General features: G+C 48.2%; 3 protein-coding genes across 4 annotated transcripts; 1 reads left to right on the top strand and 2 right to left on the bottom strand.

Annotated features, from left to right (window-relative positions):
- Positions 1-303: 303 nt before the first annotated feature.
- On the bottom strand, positions 304-2,267 carry LOC101754423 (AAA-ATPase At3g50940). Its single transcript, XM_022824345.1, has 2 exons — positions 1,209-2,267; positions 304-1,104 (listed from the first exon to the last, which is right to left on the bottom strand). Exons 1-2 carry the CDS (start codon positions 2,265-2,267, stop codon positions 712-714), a joined length of 1,452 nt encoding a protein of 483 aa, XP_022680080.1. The 3' UTR covers positions 304-711.
- Positions 2,268-6,091: 3,824 nt separating this feature from the next.
- Positions 6,092-8,007, bottom strand: LOC101754030 (AAA-ATPase At3g50940). Its single transcript, XM_012843737.2, has 2 exons — positions 6,907-8,007; positions 6,092-6,723 (listed from the first exon to the last, which is right to left on the bottom strand). The coding sequence occupies exons 1-2, from the start codon at positions 8,005-8,007 to the stop codon at positions 6,304-6,306; spliced, it is 1,521 nt and encodes a 506-aa protein (XP_012699191.1). The 3' UTR covers positions 6,092-6,303.
- Positions 8,008-10,761: 2,754 nt separating this feature from the next.
- On the top strand, positions 10,762-20,929 carry LOC101760224 (abnormal spindle-like microcephaly-associated protein homolog). 2 transcript variants are annotated; one of them, XM_022824708.1, is made up of 21 exons: positions 10,762-11,497; positions 12,058-12,526; positions 12,624-12,706; positions 12,817-12,930; positions 13,009-13,197; positions 13,692-13,760; positions 13,976-14,032; positions 14,618-14,728; positions 14,816-14,932; positions 15,001-15,108; positions 15,199-15,346; positions 16,997-17,176; positions 17,258-17,793; positions 17,833-18,100; positions 18,486-18,721; positions 18,804-18,932; positions 19,038-19,166; positions 19,370-19,559; positions 19,723-19,948; positions 20,293-20,448; positions 20,568-20,929. In XM_022824708.1, exons 1-21 carry the CDS (start codon positions 10,871-10,873, stop codon positions 20,656-20,658), a joined length of 4,233 nt encoding a protein of 1,410 aa, XP_022680443.1. In that variant the 5' UTR covers positions 10,762-10,870; the 3' UTR covers positions 20,659-20,929. The 2 variants fall into 2 exon arrangements, with proteins under 2 accessions (XP_022680443.1, XP_004957869.1); XM_004957812.3 differs by having other exon boundaries at positions 17,258-18,100.
- The last annotated feature ends 118 nt before the right edge of the window (positions 20,930-21,047 follow it).

The following is a 21,047-nucleotide window of genomic DNA, read 5'->3' as shown; positions in this document are numbered from 1 at the left end:
CGGTGGGCGCCGTGTGCCCGTGTCCCCTTCGACAAAGCAGCTTTCAAACGCTTTCACTCTCCCCTTCCTAGTTTGGGAAAGTAGTAGTAATAACACAAAGGAAGTTCAAGTTGAACGGAAATCCAAATGAAGGTTTCAAGCTCGACTCTTTATATAAGCAGCAAAATTAGAGAACAACTTTTTTCCAAGTAGCTTCTGATTACAAAAGTTAACCAAACCTAGATATACCGATGCTTTGGGTTCAGACAACATGACCAACCAAATGACGAACAAATATCAAATTTACTCGCCCATTCAGTCTGGATTCAGATCTTATAGCCATTTTCAAGACATCAGCTACAAGGGGAAAACACATACTCCTACTTGATCACACGTCCATATTGCACAAGCACCAGAAGGTGGCTACATACAAAATGTTGGCACCAGCATTAGCAAAGTAGCAAGTGACAGACCTGATAGTTTCATGTTACAAAACAAAGAACACAGTGGATCATCGTAGACTGATTAGCCAAATCAGTTCCTAAATTTTAGAAGACGACGACTACTGGAGAACTGGCAGCACAGCAGTTGCAGGCTTGCAGCTAATGCAGGAGAAAGAAATCAGGACTAGATCATCAGCATTTCAGAACACATAGCTTAATCTTGCAACGCAAAAGAAGGCTTCTTTCCTCGCTGACTCGGTGGTTCTTGATGGCTCGATACGACTGGTGGCTAGTTCCCTTCACCAATTTCCTGCTTCTTTTCTCCGAGGAACTTGGCGACGCCCTGGAGCGCGGCGTCGGCGTCCTCGCTCCGCAGCAGCCTCTCGGACACCTCGGCCGGCGTCACCTCCACCGCCGAGAGCAGCTCCTGTATCGCCGGGAACGTTGGGTGGTCGTCGATGAGGAAGTAGTTGTGGGCCAGCGTCTTGAAGGCCTCCCAGCCGCAGTATCCCATGTAGACGTGCATGTCCATGCGCCCCGGCCGGAGCAGCGCCGGGTCCAGGCGTTCCTTGTAGTTGGTGGTGAAGACGATGATGCGCTCCTCGCCGCTCGTCGACCACAGCCCGTCGATGAAGTTGAGCAGTCCCGAGAGAGTAATGTTATGCTTCTGCTGAGGCTGCGGCTGCAGATCGAGCTCCCATGTTAGCAGTTCAGGGTTAGAAATTAAACTCAGATCATACCATGGTGAATGAAGAAAAAGGATTTCTTTGTTCCTGCGTAGCGTACCGTGTCCCAGGGCTCTGGTGTGCTATCCTCCTCAGAATCATCATCCGCCACGGCCTCGCCGGCGTGATCTTTGCCAACTTCCCGCGACGCGGCGGTGAAGCAGCAGTCGATGTCCTCGATGACGAGGATGGACCTGTTGGTCATGGTGTTGAGCAGCCGCTGCAGCATCGTGTTGCCGCGCACCTCGGAGAGGTCGAGGTCGTAGAGGTTGAAGCGTAGGTAGTTGGCCATGGCGGCGACGAGGCTGGACTTGCCGGTGCCGGGCGGGCCGTAGAGCAGGTACCCGCGCTTCCACGCCTTGCCGATGCGGCGGTAGTAGTCCCTCCGCTTGAGGAAGCGGTCGAGGTCGGCGACGACGGACTGCTTGAGCTCCGGGTTCATGGCGAGCGTGTCGAACGTGGCCGGGTGGTGGTGGTTGATGCCTTGCCAGTGCGACACGTCGTTCATGAAGATCCTGAGCGCGCGGTCCTGGCGCCGCGCCTCCTCCACCGACGCCGTGATGTACGGGACGTAGCTGCCGAGCGCCATGTCCGTGTGCTCGGCGTCGAAGCTGAGCTCCAGCGACTCCGACAAGCCCGCGTGCCGGCCGTCCCCCGCGACGGACGCCCACGTGAACTCGACGCCCTCGAAGACGTCGGTCATGGAGTCGCCGTGCTCCATCGACAGGATCTTCGTGGCGCCGCAGACGCCGCCGCTGAGGCAGAGGCGGCGCATGGAGTGCGGGTCGATCCGGGTGGCGAGGTACTGGCGCACCTCGTCGAAGAGCCCGCCGTCGCCGTCGTGGCGGGACGACCCCAGGGCGCGCTTGATGACGAGGGTGCGGCGCTCGGCGGGGCGGGTCTCGAGGCGGGCGCGGAGGAGGGACGCCGCCCAGCTCGCCGCGGCGCGCAGGTCGTGGGGGAGCAGCTCCCGCGCCATGCCGCGCGCCAGCACGACGTACGCGGTCGCCGTGGCCGCCGTGCCCACCGCCTTCCGGTACGCGTCCACCACCTTCGCGTAGGACGGCAACGCCGCCGCCGCCGCGGCGGCTGCCGACGACGACGAGGAATCCGTCGCCATCACCCCCCGCTCGCGGTTGCAAGGCTGCAGCGGCGGCGCGCGCTTTAGGTTTTGGCAGGGGAGCGGGGCACCGTGCGTATTCTTTCGGGAGAGGTCAATATATTACGTTAGGAAATGCCTTCACACCCAATTCTAACTTTGACACTATACAAAAAGAAGATTCCCATCACATCAAACTTGCGGTACATGCATGGAGTACTGAATGTAGATGAAATTAAAAACTAATTGCACAGTTTTATTGTACTTTGCGAGACGGATCTTTTGAGCCTAATTAGTCAATATTTGGATAATAATTCATAAATACAAATGAAACACTACGTGTTGCTACAGTAATTTTGGCACCCCAAAGTTGCTACAGTAATTTTGGCACTCCAAAGTTGAGCAACTAGAAATTAGGAAAGAGTTTTGATTTGATCTGGTACGAGTTGCATCATACGGGTTGTTGAAAACAAGAAAAGAAGGTTTAGTAGGTTAGTGCACGTTCAACAGTTTAGACGGCTGTCGTCTGCAAGATCGTGCCATGTAACATAAGGATAGTGAAACAGATAACCTACATAAAGATTTGTCTTTTAGATTATCTGCGAAGTATTTAATCCATTTGTGGGCATATAAATCATGATGATCAAGTGTAAATTTGATGTGTGTAGCCATTTTGTTGCTTGTATAATAGAATGCAATTATATTTCACAGCAAATACATAACAAAATAGGTTCCAATATTTAGGTATCCGGCGGTGGCTGATAATAAGTGAAATTATGGTATCGTGTGATTGTTAGGCGGTGGTAGCCAAGCCATGCCACGAAGGAAGTCAAGAACTCCAGATCGTAGTGGTCTAGTGGAGATGGACTCCCTCCAGTCGTCCTATGCTTTTTTTTTTGAAGGGACATCCTTTGTTTTAACCTTTTGGTCTGTCCGCATCTCTAAAATTTATTATCTATATATAAAATGTGTAGGATTTTGATCCGTTGAGTCCTTCATCTTATGGTTCAGATTATTGTTCCATTTTTTATTATATAAAAAAAACCAAACAAGATAATAATTCGACAGATTTCTCCTCCTAATTCTTTCACAAATATCTAGCAAAATTCTTAGCTTTTACTGTAAGTCCAAGTGCAATGCCCTTGTTTGGATTGGAAAAGGAGAGCAAAGCGTCCATGTTTTTAAACTAAACGTCTACCAGCGGGTGTTTGACCCCAGTGCAATGCACGTTCTTACTCCCACCTTCGTTCCAAATTATAAATCATTTTGATTTTTTTTATATTCATAAGTTTTGCTATACACCTTGATATATATTATCACCTCTAGAATCCGATGCTTCCAACTAGTGCAAAGAGGTCGATCGATGGTGCCTTCCGGATCTTGTTAGCACGGTGGGACAGGGCATCCACCATGGTGCCAAGAAATTGTGGATCTCATGGTCCACTGTTACCGATCGGATTGAACCTCTTTTGAAATTTTGAAGGTATTTTGTGTAGGAACTCCATCGGGGCATGGGAACATCTTGCAGGAAATGAGCAGACAGGTTAATTGGGAGCGTAGCATTGTGCAATCCGGTGGAAATCAGACATCCCGAGACGTTCTGTGCTGGTACTCGCAATCATTGCAAGGAAAATGCTGCGGACGTTGATCGTGTGAGGGTCTAGCTCAGACCTGCAATCCACCAACTTTTTTTTTTTTTAAACGCATGACAAAAAGAGGAAATTACAACGAAAGGCAGCAGAGGACGGCCGTGGAATGCCAACAAAAAGAAATGGGGTCAGTAGAGTGTCTTTTGTTTGGAGTCTTTCGGTGACCGTCGTCTCCGGTCGGAGACAGAGGCCGCCAGGCCGGAGATGGCATGGCGATATGGCATTGGCCGTTGGGCATGGGGCATCTCAGGACATGGCCTCGGATCTCCAGCTTTTGGTGGAGAAAGAACAGGTCCTGGTCAATTGGCTTCCTGCCTTGTACCACCGCGAAGCTTTGGACTGTACGCCTGTACGGGGTAGCTTTGGAGGCTGGACTGTAGTGCAGGGCTGCACGGGGTAGCCGTAGCCTGGCTGGGCAGCAGCCAGCCAGCAGGCACAAACAAGACGAAGACGCAGACTCATTTTGGGCCACTGCTTCACGCTGCTTTTGCCACCTTTGCAGGCAACGCAAAGGGAAGCGGTGCCGTGCCGATCGGTGGTGGTACTGGAATACTGGACTGATGAGACCTTGGCAAAGGCGATGGCAATGCAAACGACACGAGCACGGATCAGGCGGCGGATGTCGAGCACGAGCACGAGCACGTTCCTGCCGTGGCGCACCGCGTCCAGGCTGGGTGCTACCATCGCGTGCAGTTGTGAGTTGTGGGCAGCGGGACGGACGGGCCTCGGAGCAGGACAGCCGTAGCAACCGCGCAAGGACACAGGACAGAGTCCGATCGCTCCATCTGCCATCACTCCGTCCGATCCAACTGCTTGTCTCGTACTCTCTCGGAGGTAGTTTCTGGGCTTGGTCGAGGGATTTGGCGAGGTTTAGATCTCCCAAACTCAGCCGGTGAGAGAAGTATATTTCAGCAAAACATTGATCTATTTTTGCAAAAGAAGGAATTTAAAATACATGAAAAAAAAAGTCGGCAAACCACTAAACCAGTGGTTCATGCGGTGGGCCGAAAGGCCGAGATATCTCGTTGTCACTCTCGTGTGATGGGTTTGGTTAGATGGGCTGAGTGGGTGGAAGCACATGCTCACTGAACCGCACCGAGGCCCGGCGACGGGAGGAGGCCGGGCGGGAGGGTAGGGTACGAAGGAAAGGAATCCATACGTCGCGACGGCGCTTTACGCCTTTACCCAGCGGCTAGCAACGGCCTGGCTGACGAGTGACGCCGCTCACCGAGACAGCGCGGGCACCGAAACATATATGGAGCTGCAAGTAAAAAAAAAACTATAAATGTAGATGAAATATTACATAAAGTAGTTACTAACTAAATAAAGTCTATTACAATTTACAACTGGTTAAAGATAAGCTTGAATCCTTATAAGAGTACTATGTTATAGTATTTAACGAATGAGAGAAAGAGATAGAGTAAGTAAACAATTTGTTATTATCTATGAGTCCTATTTTTTTATGATTTTATAATACCTGTGGCACTTAAAGTTATTAGTTGGTGTGAGAGCGAAGATTGATGAACTAATGACTAAAATCATGGATTCCGATCGATCGGCATGAAAGCGCTCTCACCATTGAGGTTAGTAGCTGGGGCTTCATTTCTGACTAGGTGTTTCATCTACATTAGATGGACGCTATTGACAAGCTGGTACTTTGGAGGCGGAGGAGGTGGGCGCAAGGGAGGAGAGCTACCGATTATTTTAAAAATACAACGCTTACATATCAATGGAAGGACATGACAATAGTGGATCAAGCAGCGTTGTTCCCAGAGATGAGAGGATGCAGTTGCGAAGTTATTGAACTTGTATCAAATATGAATTGAAAATATTAGAGGGTTTGTAAGATATTGTGTCACATCCTCTTGTGTCCTTATATGATCCACTTATAAAATCAAGTGAGGCGTTTCCCAGCCTTGCCCCTACACCTCGTCCTTGCCCCTTTCCCAGCCGCGCCGGCTGATTTTGGCCTTCCCCTCCGGCACGACGCCCCTGTGCCGCTGCCACCACCGCATCTCCACTTTCCTCACTCGAAATCGCTGGAGTTCTACTGATGGAGTCCGTAAAATGTCGAGCTCGTTTCAGCTGTTTTGCATAGCAGCGGCGAGCATCACATCAAAATCTATGTTGGGTTAGCATGGATCAAAGGTCACCAGTCCACAAAATTACCGTGCAAATTATCAGATGGAACAAGGCTTGACAAAGAGTGCCGCATAACGATTAGGATTTCGGAGTCCAGACACAGAGCATAATCTGCCACTACGACAGCCATGCATAAACCAAACCAGCACTCGACCAGTGTCTAGCAGCAACGCGACATCCGACCACATGACATTTGCGATACAAAATAGGAAAAATCTTGCACTTCATCTTGTTCTCGACGCGATCGCCTCCCCTGGATCCCATGTTCATGCCTTCCCCGCTTCTTCCCCGCTCTGCTTCCCCCCTTCTGGCAGCGCCTCCTGCTTCTTCTCCTCGAGGAAGTCCTTGAGCCCCCGGAGCGCGACGCCGGCGTCGTCGCTCCGCAGCAGCATCTCTGACACGGCGGCCGGCGTCACCTCCACCTCCGCCAGCAGCGCCTGTATCTCCGGGAACAGCGGGTGGTCGTCGATGAGGAAGTAGTTCCGGGCCAGCGTCTTGAAGGCGTCCCAGCCGCAGTAGCCCATGTAGACGTGCATGTCCATGCGCCCCGGCCGGAGCAGCGCCGGGTCCAGGCGGTCCTTGTAGTTGGTGGTGAAGACGATGATGCGCTCCTCGCCGCTCGTCGACCACAGCCCGTCGATGAAGTTCAGCAGCCCGGACAGGGTGATGCCCTCCGCCGGAGGTCCCTAGACGGCATTCAGGAACGGAGTTGCCGTCATGGCGTCATGCGGAAATTAACATACTGATGAATACTAGAATCAAGATTCAAGAGCTGCTTTATCTACCGATCAACATTGTAGGACTTTGTGCTTCAGACAGCCGTAGTTTACCTGATCGTTCTTTGATTTGGATTTGGATTTGGATTTGGCCGGAGGTAGGGGAGCGTCGGAGTCCGATGCAATGCCGGTGCCGATTTCGTCGTCGCCACCGCCGTCTCCGGTGCGCGGCGGCGCCTTGTCATCTTCCCTGGACATGGCATCGCAGCAGCAGTCGATGTCCTCGATGACGAGGATGGACCTGTTGGACATGCCGACGAGCAGCCACTGCAGCGAGGTGTTCAAGTGCACATGGGAGAGGTCGAGGTCGTAGAGGTCGTAGCGGAGGTGGTTGGCCATGGCGGCGACGAGGCTGGACTTGCCGGTGCCGGGCGGGCCGTAGAGCAGGTAACCGCGCTTCCAGGCCTTGCCGATGCGGCGGTAGTGGTCCCTCCTGCTGGCGAAGAGGTCGAGGTCGGCGACGATGGAGCGCTTGAGGTCCCGGTCCATGGCGAGCGTGTCGAACGTGGCCGGGTGGTGGTGGCTGACCCTGTACCACGTCCGGCCCTCGTTCATGCAGATCTTGAGCGCGCGGTCCCGCTGCTCCACCTCCTCGGCGGCCTCCATGACGAAGGGCACGTACTGGTCCACGGCGACGTCCGTGTGCTCGGCGGCGAAGCTGAGCTCGAGCACGAAGTCGCGGTCGCCGCCGGTGCCGGGCTCGTCTCTCCTGGCCTTCTTCTTCCCCCCGCCGCCGCTGGGCGCCTCGACGCACGCCCACTTGAAGCGAACCCCGTCGAAGACGTCGACGGTGGAGTCCCCGGGCTCGAGGAAGAGGACCCTCCGCCAGCTGGCGCGGCCGTCGCCGTCCCTGGCGCAGGCCAGCGTGAGGCCCAGGCGGGGCATGGCGCGCGGGTCGAGCCTGGAGGCCAGGTACGTTCGCGCGGCGTCGAAGAGGAGGTTCTCCTCGCGCCCGCCGCCGCCGCCGCCCCCCTGCTGGCTCCGGACGACGAGCGTGCGGCGCTCCTTCTTTGCCCGCCCGAGGCGCTCCAGCAGCGCCGACGAGGCCCAGCGCGCCGCGGCGCGGAGCTCGGGCGGGAGGAGCTCCCGCGCCATGCCGCGCGCCATCACCGCGTACGCCGCCGCCGAGGCCGCCGTGGCCAGCGCCTTCCGGTACGCGTCCACCGCCTGCCCGCCCACCCCCGATTGCTCCATCCCCGCTCGCCGCCCGTCGCCGCCGCCGGTGCGCGGGTGGCCCTTGCCTGCCTCTCTTGGTTTCTAGGAGTACTAGCCGCGCTGCGAGTGGGCAGTTGGCGTCGAGGGCTCGAGGCACAGCACGGCGCCGCGGTTGGAGAGGCAAGGCACGAGCCGAGCCCCTTGGCTGTCTCGGTCTCTCGGAGGCTAGCTGGGGCGCGGTGCCAAGCTTTTTTCCGTTTATGGCAGCATTTTTTTCTGCGCGCTTTTGGGGGGAGTGGAGGACGGGGGAGACCGGGAGTTGCCGGAACGGGGAATCGGACGGCGACCGCACCGCAGGGACGGCGCGTCGCCGTCGCCTCCTGTGATCTTTGCGTGGCGCGCGAGCAATGGCCTGTCAGAAAGCCTGTGCGTCCTGCGCCTCAGCGCCCGTCAGCGGCAGGATTCGCTCCGCCGACTGGGTCTTGACCGGAGTCGCGTGGCATCGTACACGTCCTACGTCTACGTGACGGGCGGATCATACCGTGCAGTCACGTGGGCCGTGGTGGGCGTCCCATCGACACGATGCCACCGGACCAACAGACCCGGTGCGGTGCGCGCGCGCCGGCTGGGGCGGCGGCGTGCCATGGTCCATGGAGCTCAAAACCTAGTGGGGGTGCACGGTAGCACGGGGAAGGGATGACCGCGATGCACCGTGCATGCAAGCGCAAATGTGATGGATCCAAGGCCACGTGACCCACAAACCTCACGCGCGTAAAGGATAGACACCTGTAGGGGTGGCTGACGAACCAGCTTGGCTCGTTAAGGCTCGGCGAGCTAGCTCGGCTCGGCTCATTATGGTTGACGAGCTAAAATCAAGTTGGTTCGGTTCGTTTGAAAGTTGCCGAGCCAGCTCACGAGCCGAGCATTACTTTAAGATTAATTATGATATTAACAAATATATGTTAATTTAAGCATTCTAATAATATTTAAAAGTTTAGATCATGATGATATTAAGAAAATAAGTAATATAATTCAATAAATTAGGATAATATATATGTTAAACAGACTTAATTAATACAGAGTTTGATTTACAACCTGAATGACAATAGTAATACAACTATATTAATACAAAATAAGTTTGGTATTGTCATCGAGCTTAATAAGCTAATCGAACAGCTCACGAGCAGCTCACAAGCTAGCTCATTAAGAAAATAAGCTAAAATTGAGGTTTAGCTTGATCGTTTAAAGATCGAGCCGAGCTAAATCGAGTCAAACCAATAAACGTCAGCTCACAAGCTTCAAGCTTTCCCAGCTCTAGACACCTGCCATGAACGGGAGAGGACTGTTTTTCCAACATGGAATACGACGGGTGTGTGTCGTGCGCCTCCTCCTTCCCTGATCTACCCGGGCATATCTCTCGTGCTTTCTTCGTTGTCCCGGTTGTTTTACGGCAGTTTTTATGCGTTCAGACGTGTATTACCTGATTTTTCATAAAGAAATTCTTTATTTTAGCTTTTTGCATAAGGTATGCACTTAGTCATTTATTATCACACGATAAATCCTCACTGCACTGGGATTTTGGACCCTGCAAGCTATAAAACCCCTTTTCGCTTTCTTTGCTTTCGTGTCACCTAGATAAATCAAATACGCAGTATTTACAGAAAAGAGTGAACCTTATTGCCTATGTGTCAATGTTCTTATGGTCCATCCTAATTTATATTGTGGGTTCTCAAAATGCAAGTGTTTGTCGGAACATTATTGTTGATGCAGAAACGTGCCGCGCCAATTGCTCTTGCACTCGAACGTGCAGCATGTGGAGATGCTCGTTGCAACTCCTCTACACAGGTTGGTCTATGGGTGATCGGTCAGACCGGTTCGCCGGTGAGCCCGGCAGTGAACCAACGAACGCTCGCCCGAGAGGAACTCGTCAGGCAAGCGCACCTTGGGTTGTTTTAAGGTCGACTGAACACTTAGAACGTCCTCAAACGCCGTAGAGACGAAGGAAAAACAATAAGATGGGGTTGCAAAAGCTAGGGCAAAGAGGAAAAGTAAAAGCTAAAAAATAGTAGATTGATTTGATAGATTCGATTGGGATTTCCTCAATCCCCCGTGACCCTTTATATTTATAGGGTGGGAAGATGTTGCCCTATTAGAAGTCAAAATCCTAACAAATTCCGTATCAAAATACAACTCCTAACTCGGACTGCACAGACCAAACCGTTCTAACCGCCCTGGCAAACCGGTATGACCGGTTTTCGTGGGTGCAAATCTTTTCGAGATCATAACTCTCTCATCCGAACTCCAAATCGGATGTTCTATGTATACATTTTGATCTACTCGACGAGAGCTACACAATGGTGAAGTATAATTTGCATTTTGAGCACTTTGACAAACCGGTCTGACCTGTTTGAGGACCGGTCTGACCAGATCTGCCAATTTTGGTCGTCTAACAATTATCACTTAAGCAAATCGAAAGGTAAGTGTTTAATGAAATTCAAGAAAATTATCCCAGTTTCAATTGATAGATGCATGCATTTTTTAATGAAAAAATATTTCGTGTAGTATTCCTTTTTATATATAAAAAAGTGAATGATCCGATGATTTTGTTCCGCACGAAATATTCAAATGTTTCAAAATTGCTAGGCCTTGTTGCACAATAGATTGAGGCTCATGCATGATTGAAGCCCAGCCCAACAGAAGAGCGTGCATTTCGAATTTCGACCGTTCGGCATCCACCCACAATTCCCGCTCAAACGGCAATTGCCCCCGTCATTCCAGCCCCACCACCGGCTCTCAATTCCAATCCCTCTCCCTTCCGGCCTTCCCCTCAAACCTTGCAGAACCTTCACGCATCCATGGACGCCCGCTCCCAAACCTTCTAGAGCGTCCATCTCCGGCCGCCATGAGCCGCCGCGAGCCCGCCGCCTCCCCCTTCCGCGACCTCTCCAACCTCCTCACCTCGACACCTAACCCCAAGCCCGTCCCCGCCTCGCCGCACTTCTTCACCGCCACCAAAACCCCCCTCCAGGCTTCCACTCCGACGCCGCTCCGCCGCCGGAGGCCCGGCAACGGCACCCCGGCCCCGACACGCTTCGGACGCCACCTCCGCGCGCTCGAGGTTGACCAGTCGCGCTCCGCCCGCCGCGCCGAGTTCGGCCGCGAGCGCGCCCTCCGCGCCTTCGCTGACTCCGCTTCGTCATGGCTCTCGCTCCTTCTCCGCGACCCCGCCGCCTGCGGCTGCTCCCCGGCGGCCACTGGTTCCACCGCGGCCGCGCGGCCCTGCGCTGTGGGCAAGCGCGACGCGCTCGATGGAGAGCGGGGGCGTGGGGGGCGCAGCCCGAAGAGGCGCCGCGGTGGTGGTGATCGCCGCGGGGAGAGGAGGAAGGAGATGACGCCGACAATGGTGGCCGCGTTACGGGATTCTCTGAGGGAGGTGTGCAGCCTGGAGGATGTCACGGAGAGAATGGAGAAGTATATGAGCAAGGACGCGTGCGAGGAGGTGCTCGTCATGATGTTTCAAATCTGTAAGGTGAGTCAATTTCGAAGGTTGAAACTCAACGGCTCAGCAATTTAACATTCTCATTGTGGCTTACTAATTTTGGATTGTTAGGTTAGAAACTGTACAATGGGCTCATCCGATTTCGACTTGTCTTCAAACTGAGACCAAACTGCAGTGTTGTCTGGTTATTCTGTGGATTGTGTTTGAAGAATTGGGCATATTACTATTTAAATCGACCTTGTAATAGTGGCATTTTAAGGTTCTCTAGTGTAGATGTGATAAAGTATAGTCTCATCTTGCAAAAAATTATGATTATACACAAAATTGAAAAATCGGGTAAATTGCATATGACACTTATAAGTTGGCTTATTGTGCGTCACTTTGTTACATGATTGCTTTAGTTTCCATGTAAAAAGAATAGCTAAAAATGTAAGACTACTATGCTTAGTATCTTAAACTCTTACCTCTCATGCAATTTATTATTTCCTAAAGTGTATTAAGCGCTTAAATAGTAAAAACTTTTCAGCCTTACACACCAGAACCATTAATGCTCGTGCTCTAACCGACACTGTATTCCCCCTCCTTTTCAGAACATTGATGATGGCAGACTGAAGATGAAAGCACATTGCCCCCTTGCTACTGATCTTAGGCTCAAAGAGAAAGCAACTAGGATTTTCATGTGCTACAATCCAGATTGGCTCAGGATTGGCTTGTATATTGTTCTCGGCGGTGATTCCTTGCTACAGAGTGGATTAGGAAAACGGGACAAAGAGTTTCACTTTCTAAAACTAATTCTGGAGAAGCAGATGTTTTCTCAAATCATGACTGCAAAGTCTTCTTCTCACAAGAAGGTGGTCGAAGGGCACCATGTACAGGGTTACAGTGAATCATTGGGCAATATCATACTGAAAAGAATTTTTCTGTTTGTTGCTGCACTAGACAGAGCCAAAATAGAAAGTGCTCTACCTCTTGAAGCTGGAATCGATGGCCTTGACGGTGGATCCCCTCTTTTATTTTATCACCAAGGCCAAGTAAAATCTAGTCGGCAAATCATCCAGGGTAATATAGCTGAATCCATCTGCTTTTGATTATTGTTATTTGTGACGTGCTCCTATCCAGTTGCCATTCTCTTCTTTTACTGATTATTGAATTGTAGACTCTTTGGGGGAGGCCATGCATGGAGAAGGTGACCTTCTGATGCACCTCACAACTATGGGATATAAGCTAAATTATCAACAGGTATCTGGATTTGTCTCTATTACTGTATGAACAATTTTCTTTTGTGTTTTAGATTGCTATAAGTTTCTTTCAGGAATGGTGTATTACTCTAATTTTCCTTTTGTCACCAGACTGCTCTGTCAGAATATGATTTCACTATAAGGAGTCTATTTGAAGATCTCCAAGATGGCATAATTCTTTGTAGAGTTGTTCAGCTGCTCCTGTCAGATTCATCAATCATTTTGGTAAGGATTCTTTCTGCTATGTTAATCAGTCAGATGCTATTGCCATTTGATTTACAGTGCCAATATGCTTTATTTCAGAAAGTGATTGCTCCCTCTGATACAAGTAAGAAGAGGTTGAGTAACTGCACCACTGCTATACAATATATCAAGCAAGCTCAGGTTCCATTATCTGATTCTGATGGAGTCACAATTTCGGCGGAAGACATCGCTGCTGGGGATAAAGAGCTTAGCCTTTCATTGCTGTGGAATGTGTTCATCCATATGCAGGTCAAATATTAAATATAAACTTATTATTGATTTTATTACTCCTGTTGAACTTTTACTGTTATGTATACCTTTCTTTTTCCCACAAAGGTCTGGGATTCTAGATTTCTCATTGTTTGTTAGTGGGTTTTTACTCACTGCATAGAGTACAGTCACTGTAGGAATTAGCTTAAACTTCACTTTCACGTCCTTCTCACTCTAAATAATGCATGGCAACTTTAAGTTGCCTAAATCAGAAGGTTTGGACTAAAAGCTTTCTACTTAGTGGTTATTTGTATGATTTAATCTTCTCATCCTGATGCTTATTTTCACTCAAATTAGTAAATTATATTGTAAATATACTCGTATAATGGTTTTATAAGATGCTGTGCAATCTGTATATACTAAACATTTCAGATTCCTTTTTTGTCAAGGTAGTGCTTTCACCTAACTCATTTGGATTCCAGAATAATTGATCTACCTGTCATTAACTCTTGCTATCTTTTGCTCCTGCCCAGCTGCCATTGTTAGCAAGCACATCGCTAGCTCATGAATTAACCAGGCTAAGTGTACCTGTAATGTCAATGGTGAGTGATTCATTCATCTGTCTAAAACAGTTGAAATGTGTGAACAAGAAGGGGCAATGTACCATGCAGTACCTATTTTATTGATTTATTCCATCACAAGCAATAGACCAAAGTTCCTCGATCAAGCTACCATCTATGTTTGCTTCTGTGCCCAGCATTTTGATCGGAGACTTTTGTTCGTTACTTTTTATGAGGGATTCTATTTCTTTTGTCAGGAACAACGAATGTCTGAGAACAAGTCACACATGGGCTTGATTTACGATTGGGTTCATGTAAGTATTCCTTTTGTTTTCACTCTGTTGCTTACATAGTTGTATGCTAAGAAATATATGAGTCCATGGGTAACTTCCCTACTTCACGAATTTGATTATTTCACAGGATATACTAGTATTAGTTGTCACTGTCTGCTGTTAGGAAACGGCCAACACTAGGTGCAAAGTTGTAAAAATAGCTTTCCTATGCCTGATTGCCTGTAAAATGAGTGAATGGCCGACGCTCTATTCACGAGCCAAGTATCAAGACTTAAAAAAAAAAGCATATCTCTAAGTGTTATTTTGTTTGTAAAATGACTGTTGGCATTGCTTCATCCTTTCTTTTGGAAATACTTACGTTCGGGTTTCCATGTTCCATATTGTATACTTAAGTTATTTCCTTACAGGATTCACTGCCTCAGTATGTTGCATCCTCAAAGGCAACACCATCATTGATTCCTTGTTAATCTTCAATGCTTTAATCATTAATTGAGTTGGGATCCTTTTAAGCTTACTAATTTTCAACTTGTGTGATGCTAACTTTCCAGCCCTGTTTTTGTTTATCTAATTGCGGTGTATGTATGTTTTTCCATTGCTCTTTTACAGGTGATATGCTCAAAATCTGGCATAACTGTTGGAAGTTCATCTCAGTTTGACAGAAGAACACTGAACTGCCTCATGAACTATTATTTGAACATTGATATTTTCCCTCACAAGGTTCTATTTTATTTGCACTGTAATTACACCTTTATGTGCCACTTCGCTTCCTATGTGCTCATCATTCCTGTTGATAATTGTTGTTAGGAAAGACAAGCTGGATGCCGAGAGGACTTGTTCACCTGTCATGAACTTGGTACTTCAACTGATATCACCAGCTGTCCATCCAGCAAGATGGGGCAAGTACTTGCTGACATTTTTCAGGTAATGTTTTTTTTTTGTTGGTGCAAAACTAGTAGTTTCTTTCTCAAACCTTTATCTGCAATATGCAGGACATTCCAGCTAGTGGTATCCTAGCTGATGGTGTATTATTTGATGAGAAGAGTGCCATTATTTTGCTAGCTTTCCTATCTTCACATCTGACTAATGACGAAAAATTGGTAAATTTGTTCTATCACTTTCAAAATTCCCCCCTCCTTGTGTTAAAGTCATGTTCAGCATGGATAAAGCATTTTCTTTGACTTATATAGGATCAACTAAAGGATTTGATAAATATGAGGTTGGACCACGAGAGCCCGGTGACAAAGATTTCAGCAAGACATAGATCTCGAGGAAAGAATGGTGTAAAGTATCAACCTCCTAAGACAGATAACAAAGATGGCTCATATGCCATCCAAGGTTTATTCTTTATCTACTCTTTACTGTTAGAGTATACGAGGCAACTCCGGATATGGTTAGTTTAGGATTGATTGTAATCCCGGGATAACCTTTCTTATCTCTAGGAGAGGCTACTTGCCCTCCAAGCCATGTACTCCTATATAATTAGCCCATGGGACTCAAGTAATACAACCCATGCATTATACACAATCTTACATAGTATCACGAGTCTTGGTTACAAGGCCTCCAGCTTCCACTGCCCTCCCACCGCCCCCGGGGAGATCGATCTCCACCAGGGGCAGTGCCTTTGTAGGATGTACAGGAGATCCCCTGATCTGCCGCGCTGTCGTGGTTAAGCAGCAGCTCTGTGGCCGATTCATCTCGTCGAGCTACCTCCCGTCACCTCCAAGATCCACTGCGAGCGCCGCCATCTGCCCATATCTCCATCGCGCAGGTCCCTCTGCCGACAGCAAGGGTGCTGCGCCTGCGCGGTGGCGGGCGTTGGTCCACGTCGCTGCCTTGCCATAGGGCCCCGTTGTGTCGCTCCTGGCCTCCATCTTCTGCATCGTTTCCTGTTATCCCTCTCTGATTTCTTTTTCCTTTGGTTGACTGATGGAAAGAGATACGAGAAGGGTGGGGGATCAAGCTATGGTTACCCTAAGGTGTTATACACGGATGTTCATCTTGGTGCTGCTATGTTTTCTTTTTTTCCCGATCAAAGATCGGGTTTGCATCGTCCTGCCGTTCGTCGTCGCTTCATCGTGACACTCCCGAGGATGAGGTTGTCGTTGCGCCCTCCCAGGCTACAGCGACAACGCTCGTGATCAAGCCATCATCGCCGGTGTCGCTGCCTTTTAAGGCGGTGGGCGCCACCCATGTTGCTGGTCCTCATCACGCTGGCTCTCGGTCTGAGTCTGCGCCTATTGCCGCACGCTCGCGGACACCGCCGCTGATAATGCTGAAGCAAGATGCATTTGCGCTCTTTAGCTACACCATCTACCATCGCAGTGAGCTCATCGTCCTGCTGAACCTTTTAGCAAGAAGTTGCTGATTTTGTGTATCCGGGCGCCTTCGCTGATGCTTCAGACCCGTGCCCTCCTCCACGGCTTCGACCACGTCCACCTCGACCTCGGCTAATTCAGCACTAAGGGGCTATCATCTGCTTGACAAGCCTCGTCGACTCCCATTCTAGCCACAGCATCTGCGGCGCATCGACGGTTGCGACTGCGGGGGGATGTCAGCTCTTCGGCTTATGCTCCAGTTTCATCGTCTGCGTGCTCCCGCTATGACTGCGGGGGGATGTTAGAGTATATTAGGCAACTCCGGATATGGTTAGTTTAGGATTGATTGTAATCCTGGGATAACCTTCTTTATCTCTAGGAGAGGCTACTTGCCCTCCAAGCCATGTACTCCTATATAATCAGCCCATGGGGCTCAAGCAATACAACCCACGCATTATACACAATCTTGCATTTACTTTGCAATTTTTTTCTGCTGAATGAAAAAATTCTGCTGCTGAATGATTTTTTAAATATCATTGTGAAATATTATACTCCATATCTGTACAAAGTACTATTATTTTGTGAATTCCCATGGTTTAACCATGTTATCTATGCTGGTAACAAAATAATATTCCGCAATATGCTGAAATTCGTTTTATTCTTTTTCTAGAATGGGCTGCAACTGTTATTCAGACTCAGGCGAGAAGTCTTATTGCAAAGAATAAATATTGTAAGCTCAAGAAGGCAATATTTATCCTGCAAGGTGCTATGAGGGCATGGTCAGCCGTCACCTTGAAAAGTAACCATAGTTGTCTAACTATTTCTGCCTCTACTCCTTGGCAAGCACATGGTACTTCCTCCCTACTAATTCCTCATGATTTATGCATTAATTTTGCCCCCTGTTACATTTTTTGCATCCATTTATTTTCAGGAACCTACAACAGATATTTCATTTTCATAATGGAAAGGCATAGATTTGTGCATATGAGAAAATCTGCCACTATAATTCAGCAGGCTGTAAGGATTTGGATTAGAGGAAGAAAAAGGCTTGAGAACAATGAGCCCTTCAAAAGGTATGAGTTCCCAGAAGGTAAAACTCCATCCAAAACTAGTAGCATTGCTCCTTCCCCTCAGGAGCATTGCATTGGTGACAATAAAACCATAGCTTCAGCCACTCCATGGCAGCATTGCGAGCATGCAGATACATCGCAGGCTTCTGCTGCTCATAGTCTTTGTTTTGATGGCATGGACAGTCTAGGTTCAACCACTTCTCCATTGAGTATGTTTGAGAGTAACTGTAAAAGTACTGCTAGCTCTCAGTTGTGCGAGGTTGAGACGTCCAACGTAATTTCTGTCAGTAAGCTTGTGAGTGAGGATGAAATGGACTGTGGCAGTAATATTTCTTCTCAAGCATTCTTTGAGCATGGATCGCTTGTATCTACGAGGATTGATTTACCTGTTCGCAAGGAATCAGTGGCTGCTCAGAGGATACAATCTGCATATAAGGAATCAGTGGCTGCTCAGAGGATACAATCTGCATATAGAAGATTCTTGTACAACAGAAACTTAAGGATAACTGCTGCAATTAAAATCCAGAGCCATTGGCGGTGTTATTCTGTACGCAACTCCTTCACAAAGCAAGTTCGGAATATTGTAGGAATCCAGACCTCAATAAGACTGTCCTTGCACCATCGGGCTTGTCAGTGCCACCAGCTCTCTGCAGTACTGGTTCAACGATTTGTCAGAGGATGGTTAGCAAGAAAAAGACTGTTAGGTTAGTATGCATCTAACATTGTTCTTGGTATATCTTGCATATTGACCGGTGTTATGGCTGGGTGTGTCTTCAGATGTAGAGGCCATGCCAGGCTATGTTTCTTATTGCATTTTTTAAACATTATTGACCGCTGACCGTTATTTGAAAGCAAGAATATGGCTCCTCCTTGCACCATATATGCAATAGTATATATATAGGCAACGATGGCCTAGGGTTTGGATTATTACAGGGCCAACCGACGGAGATCCTTGCCTAATCACATAATCATCTGCCTAGTAGTCCCAGGAGGAGCACGGCCAGGAGGCTTGTGCAGCACTCCACACATGGCCCAAGGGCCAGCCAAGTATAGCCCCAATTGCCCATTCTAACAGTATTACTTGTACAGGTTCTTCTTTGCTGCAAACCTACATAATACTTGACCAAAGTCAACAGAGAAAATGTCATCAAAGCCTTGAGTTAAAGATTGTGCTACATTCAGTCATAAAGCTGCAAAGATGGTGGAGGAAGTTCCTGTTGCATCAGTCTGTCAGAACATCTGTTATCTCAATTCAGTCTTTTGTCCGTGGTTGGTTGGCCCGGAAGCAACTAAATCGGATATTCTGCTGCGTCAACATCATTCAAGTATGTGTGCTGTTTTTAGTTGCTTCTAGATTGGGTAATCATTTAAGTGTGAAAAGACTTAACCTGATAAATCTATTTGCAGAGATGGTGGCGAAAGGTTTTGTTCCTTGAATCAAGGAAGCGAGCGGTGACTGTTATCCAGACACATTTCCGTAGTTGGGTCGCACAACAAGATGCTATTAGAACTAGAAACTGTATTACTACAATACAGGTACAACAAAAAGGCAGATGATGTCTGGTTTCTGCACAGTTCTTTTCGTTAATTGGATATACACAAATCAACACGTGATTTCATACTTAATAAATCTGTTTGCAGAGATGGTGGAGAAAGGTTTTGTTCCTTCAATTGAGGAAGCGAGCTGTGATTGTTATCCAGGCTCATTTCCGTGGTTGGGCAGCCCGACAAACTGCTTCTAGAACTAGAAAAAGTATTATTATAATACAGGTACAATGGAAAGGCAGATGATGTCTGATTTCTGTGTGCTTCTTTTTGTTCGTTGATTTATGAAAATCAATATTTTATTTCATGCATCTATTCAGATTACAAATGTGTTCAACATGATTTCATTATGCAGAAAACCCTTCCTTTTGTAACATACCGAAGATGGTGCAGTATTTTATTGACATCCAACTAACTTATTGTTGCAGTCATATGTCAAAGGCTACCTGGTGCGGAAAGCTTCAAAGCAAGAAGTTGCTCATATAAGATCTAGACTGCAGAAGTCTTCTGCACTAGTTGATGATAGTATGCGCCTGATCAACAGACTGGTGGCTGCACTGTCGCAGCTCCGTCACTCTAGGAGCACACGCAGCATTAGACAAACTTGCACAGCATTGAGTAAAACCTTATGCTCCCTTTTCGAATTTCTCCAATCTAGATTCATCATAGGACATAAGATTTTGATATCATACTCCTAGTTCTGTCCCTGTCGAGCTATTACTTTGAGTCTAAGCACTTTTGTTTAAAAGCTAAGAAGTTATATGTTCTGTTTTTCCTACAGGTACTGCTACAGAGTATTCCAAGAAATGCTGCGAGACACTAGTCACTGATGGAGCCGTAGACATATTGCTGAAGCAAATCCACTTGCTGAACCGTGGGATTCCTGACCAGGAAGTCTTGAAGCAAGTGTTCCTTACTCTCAGGAACATTGCACGCTATCCGCATCTTAGGCAGGTGTTAGTCAACATTCCAGAATCAGCTGAAATCATCTTCCAGGAATTACTGAGGTATCTATGTGTAGTATGCATTGCTCAGCTTCACATATTGTATTTAAGTTGCCTGGTTAGTTTCTTGCCGTCACATTCGCATGATTGCATCATTGTGATAATCTCCAAACGGAGGCTTAGTTGAAGTTAGTGCCTCCCAGTAAAGCTTTCTGTTTTTAACGGATGACCTGTTCTATACGCGCCAATCTTTCTTGTTCCATGGCTGCATATCCCAATCAATCTTGAACATACTAGATTGAGAATGGAGGTGGCTTTGAATTTGATAGTTCGTGAACATTATATACTTATCTATATCATAAGCAGTGTTTTTTGGTCTGCATTCTTATCTGGTATGATGTGCTCAGGAACAAAGCAGCCGTGTTCTTCATAGCGTCTGACATTCTGAAGAAATTATGTGAATCCAAGGAAGGCCATGAAACCGCCCGGGCACTGCATCACCACATCAAAAGGCTGCGAAGTCTGGTGCAAGACCTGGAAAAGAAGGTGGACCTGGACAAGAGGTGAATGCAACAAACCCTTTGGAAAATTCCATATTTGTGCTAGTTTTTACCTGATCCCAATTGCCTCCGACCGCCGATGTTTTGGTTCCACTAAACGGGCTTCCTCTTGTTTCTGCAAGGAATGGCCGCACTGGAGCCGTGAAGGAGAACAATCTACGGCAGCTTCGGGAGGCTGCCACGCTCTATCATCTCCTCACTTGTGATACTTAACGCGTCGGAGATAAAGCTGGCTGAGAGACTATGCCCTGCCGTTTTCTGTACGATCATCTAGTCTTGGAAGCTTTTCCTGTAAAAGAATCTTGTAGGTAGCCAGGAGCTTGTAGTGTGGGCTTTTGCAAGTTCTGTTGCGGGCTTTGGTGTGTGATTGTTTTGTGTCTGTGTGGCAAATGTGAGGATCATCGGCTTGATGTGTCATGTGTTGGATGAACTGCCTTGCTTGCTGGAACCGCAGAGAAATCGTCGGCTTCGGCTTGTTCATGCATAGCCTAGGTGTCCTCTTTCAAGTTGCCATTTTACGGCTGCTTTTGACGACTGATGGGTGGCGGTAGAAATTGATTTTCAAAACATACTTTATCAAATTTCAAGACATCTAACTTACA

The sequence above is a fragment of the Setaria italica genome, chromosome II (assembly GCF_000263155.2).
Source record: "Setaria italica strain Yugu1 chromosome II, Setaria_italica_v2.0, whole genome shotgun sequence".
Classification (NCBI taxonomy): domain Eukaryota; kingdom Viridiplantae; phylum Streptophyta; class Magnoliopsida; order Poales; family Poaceae; genus Setaria; species Setaria italica.
This window is presented reverse-complemented; position numbering and strand designations above follow the sequence as displayed.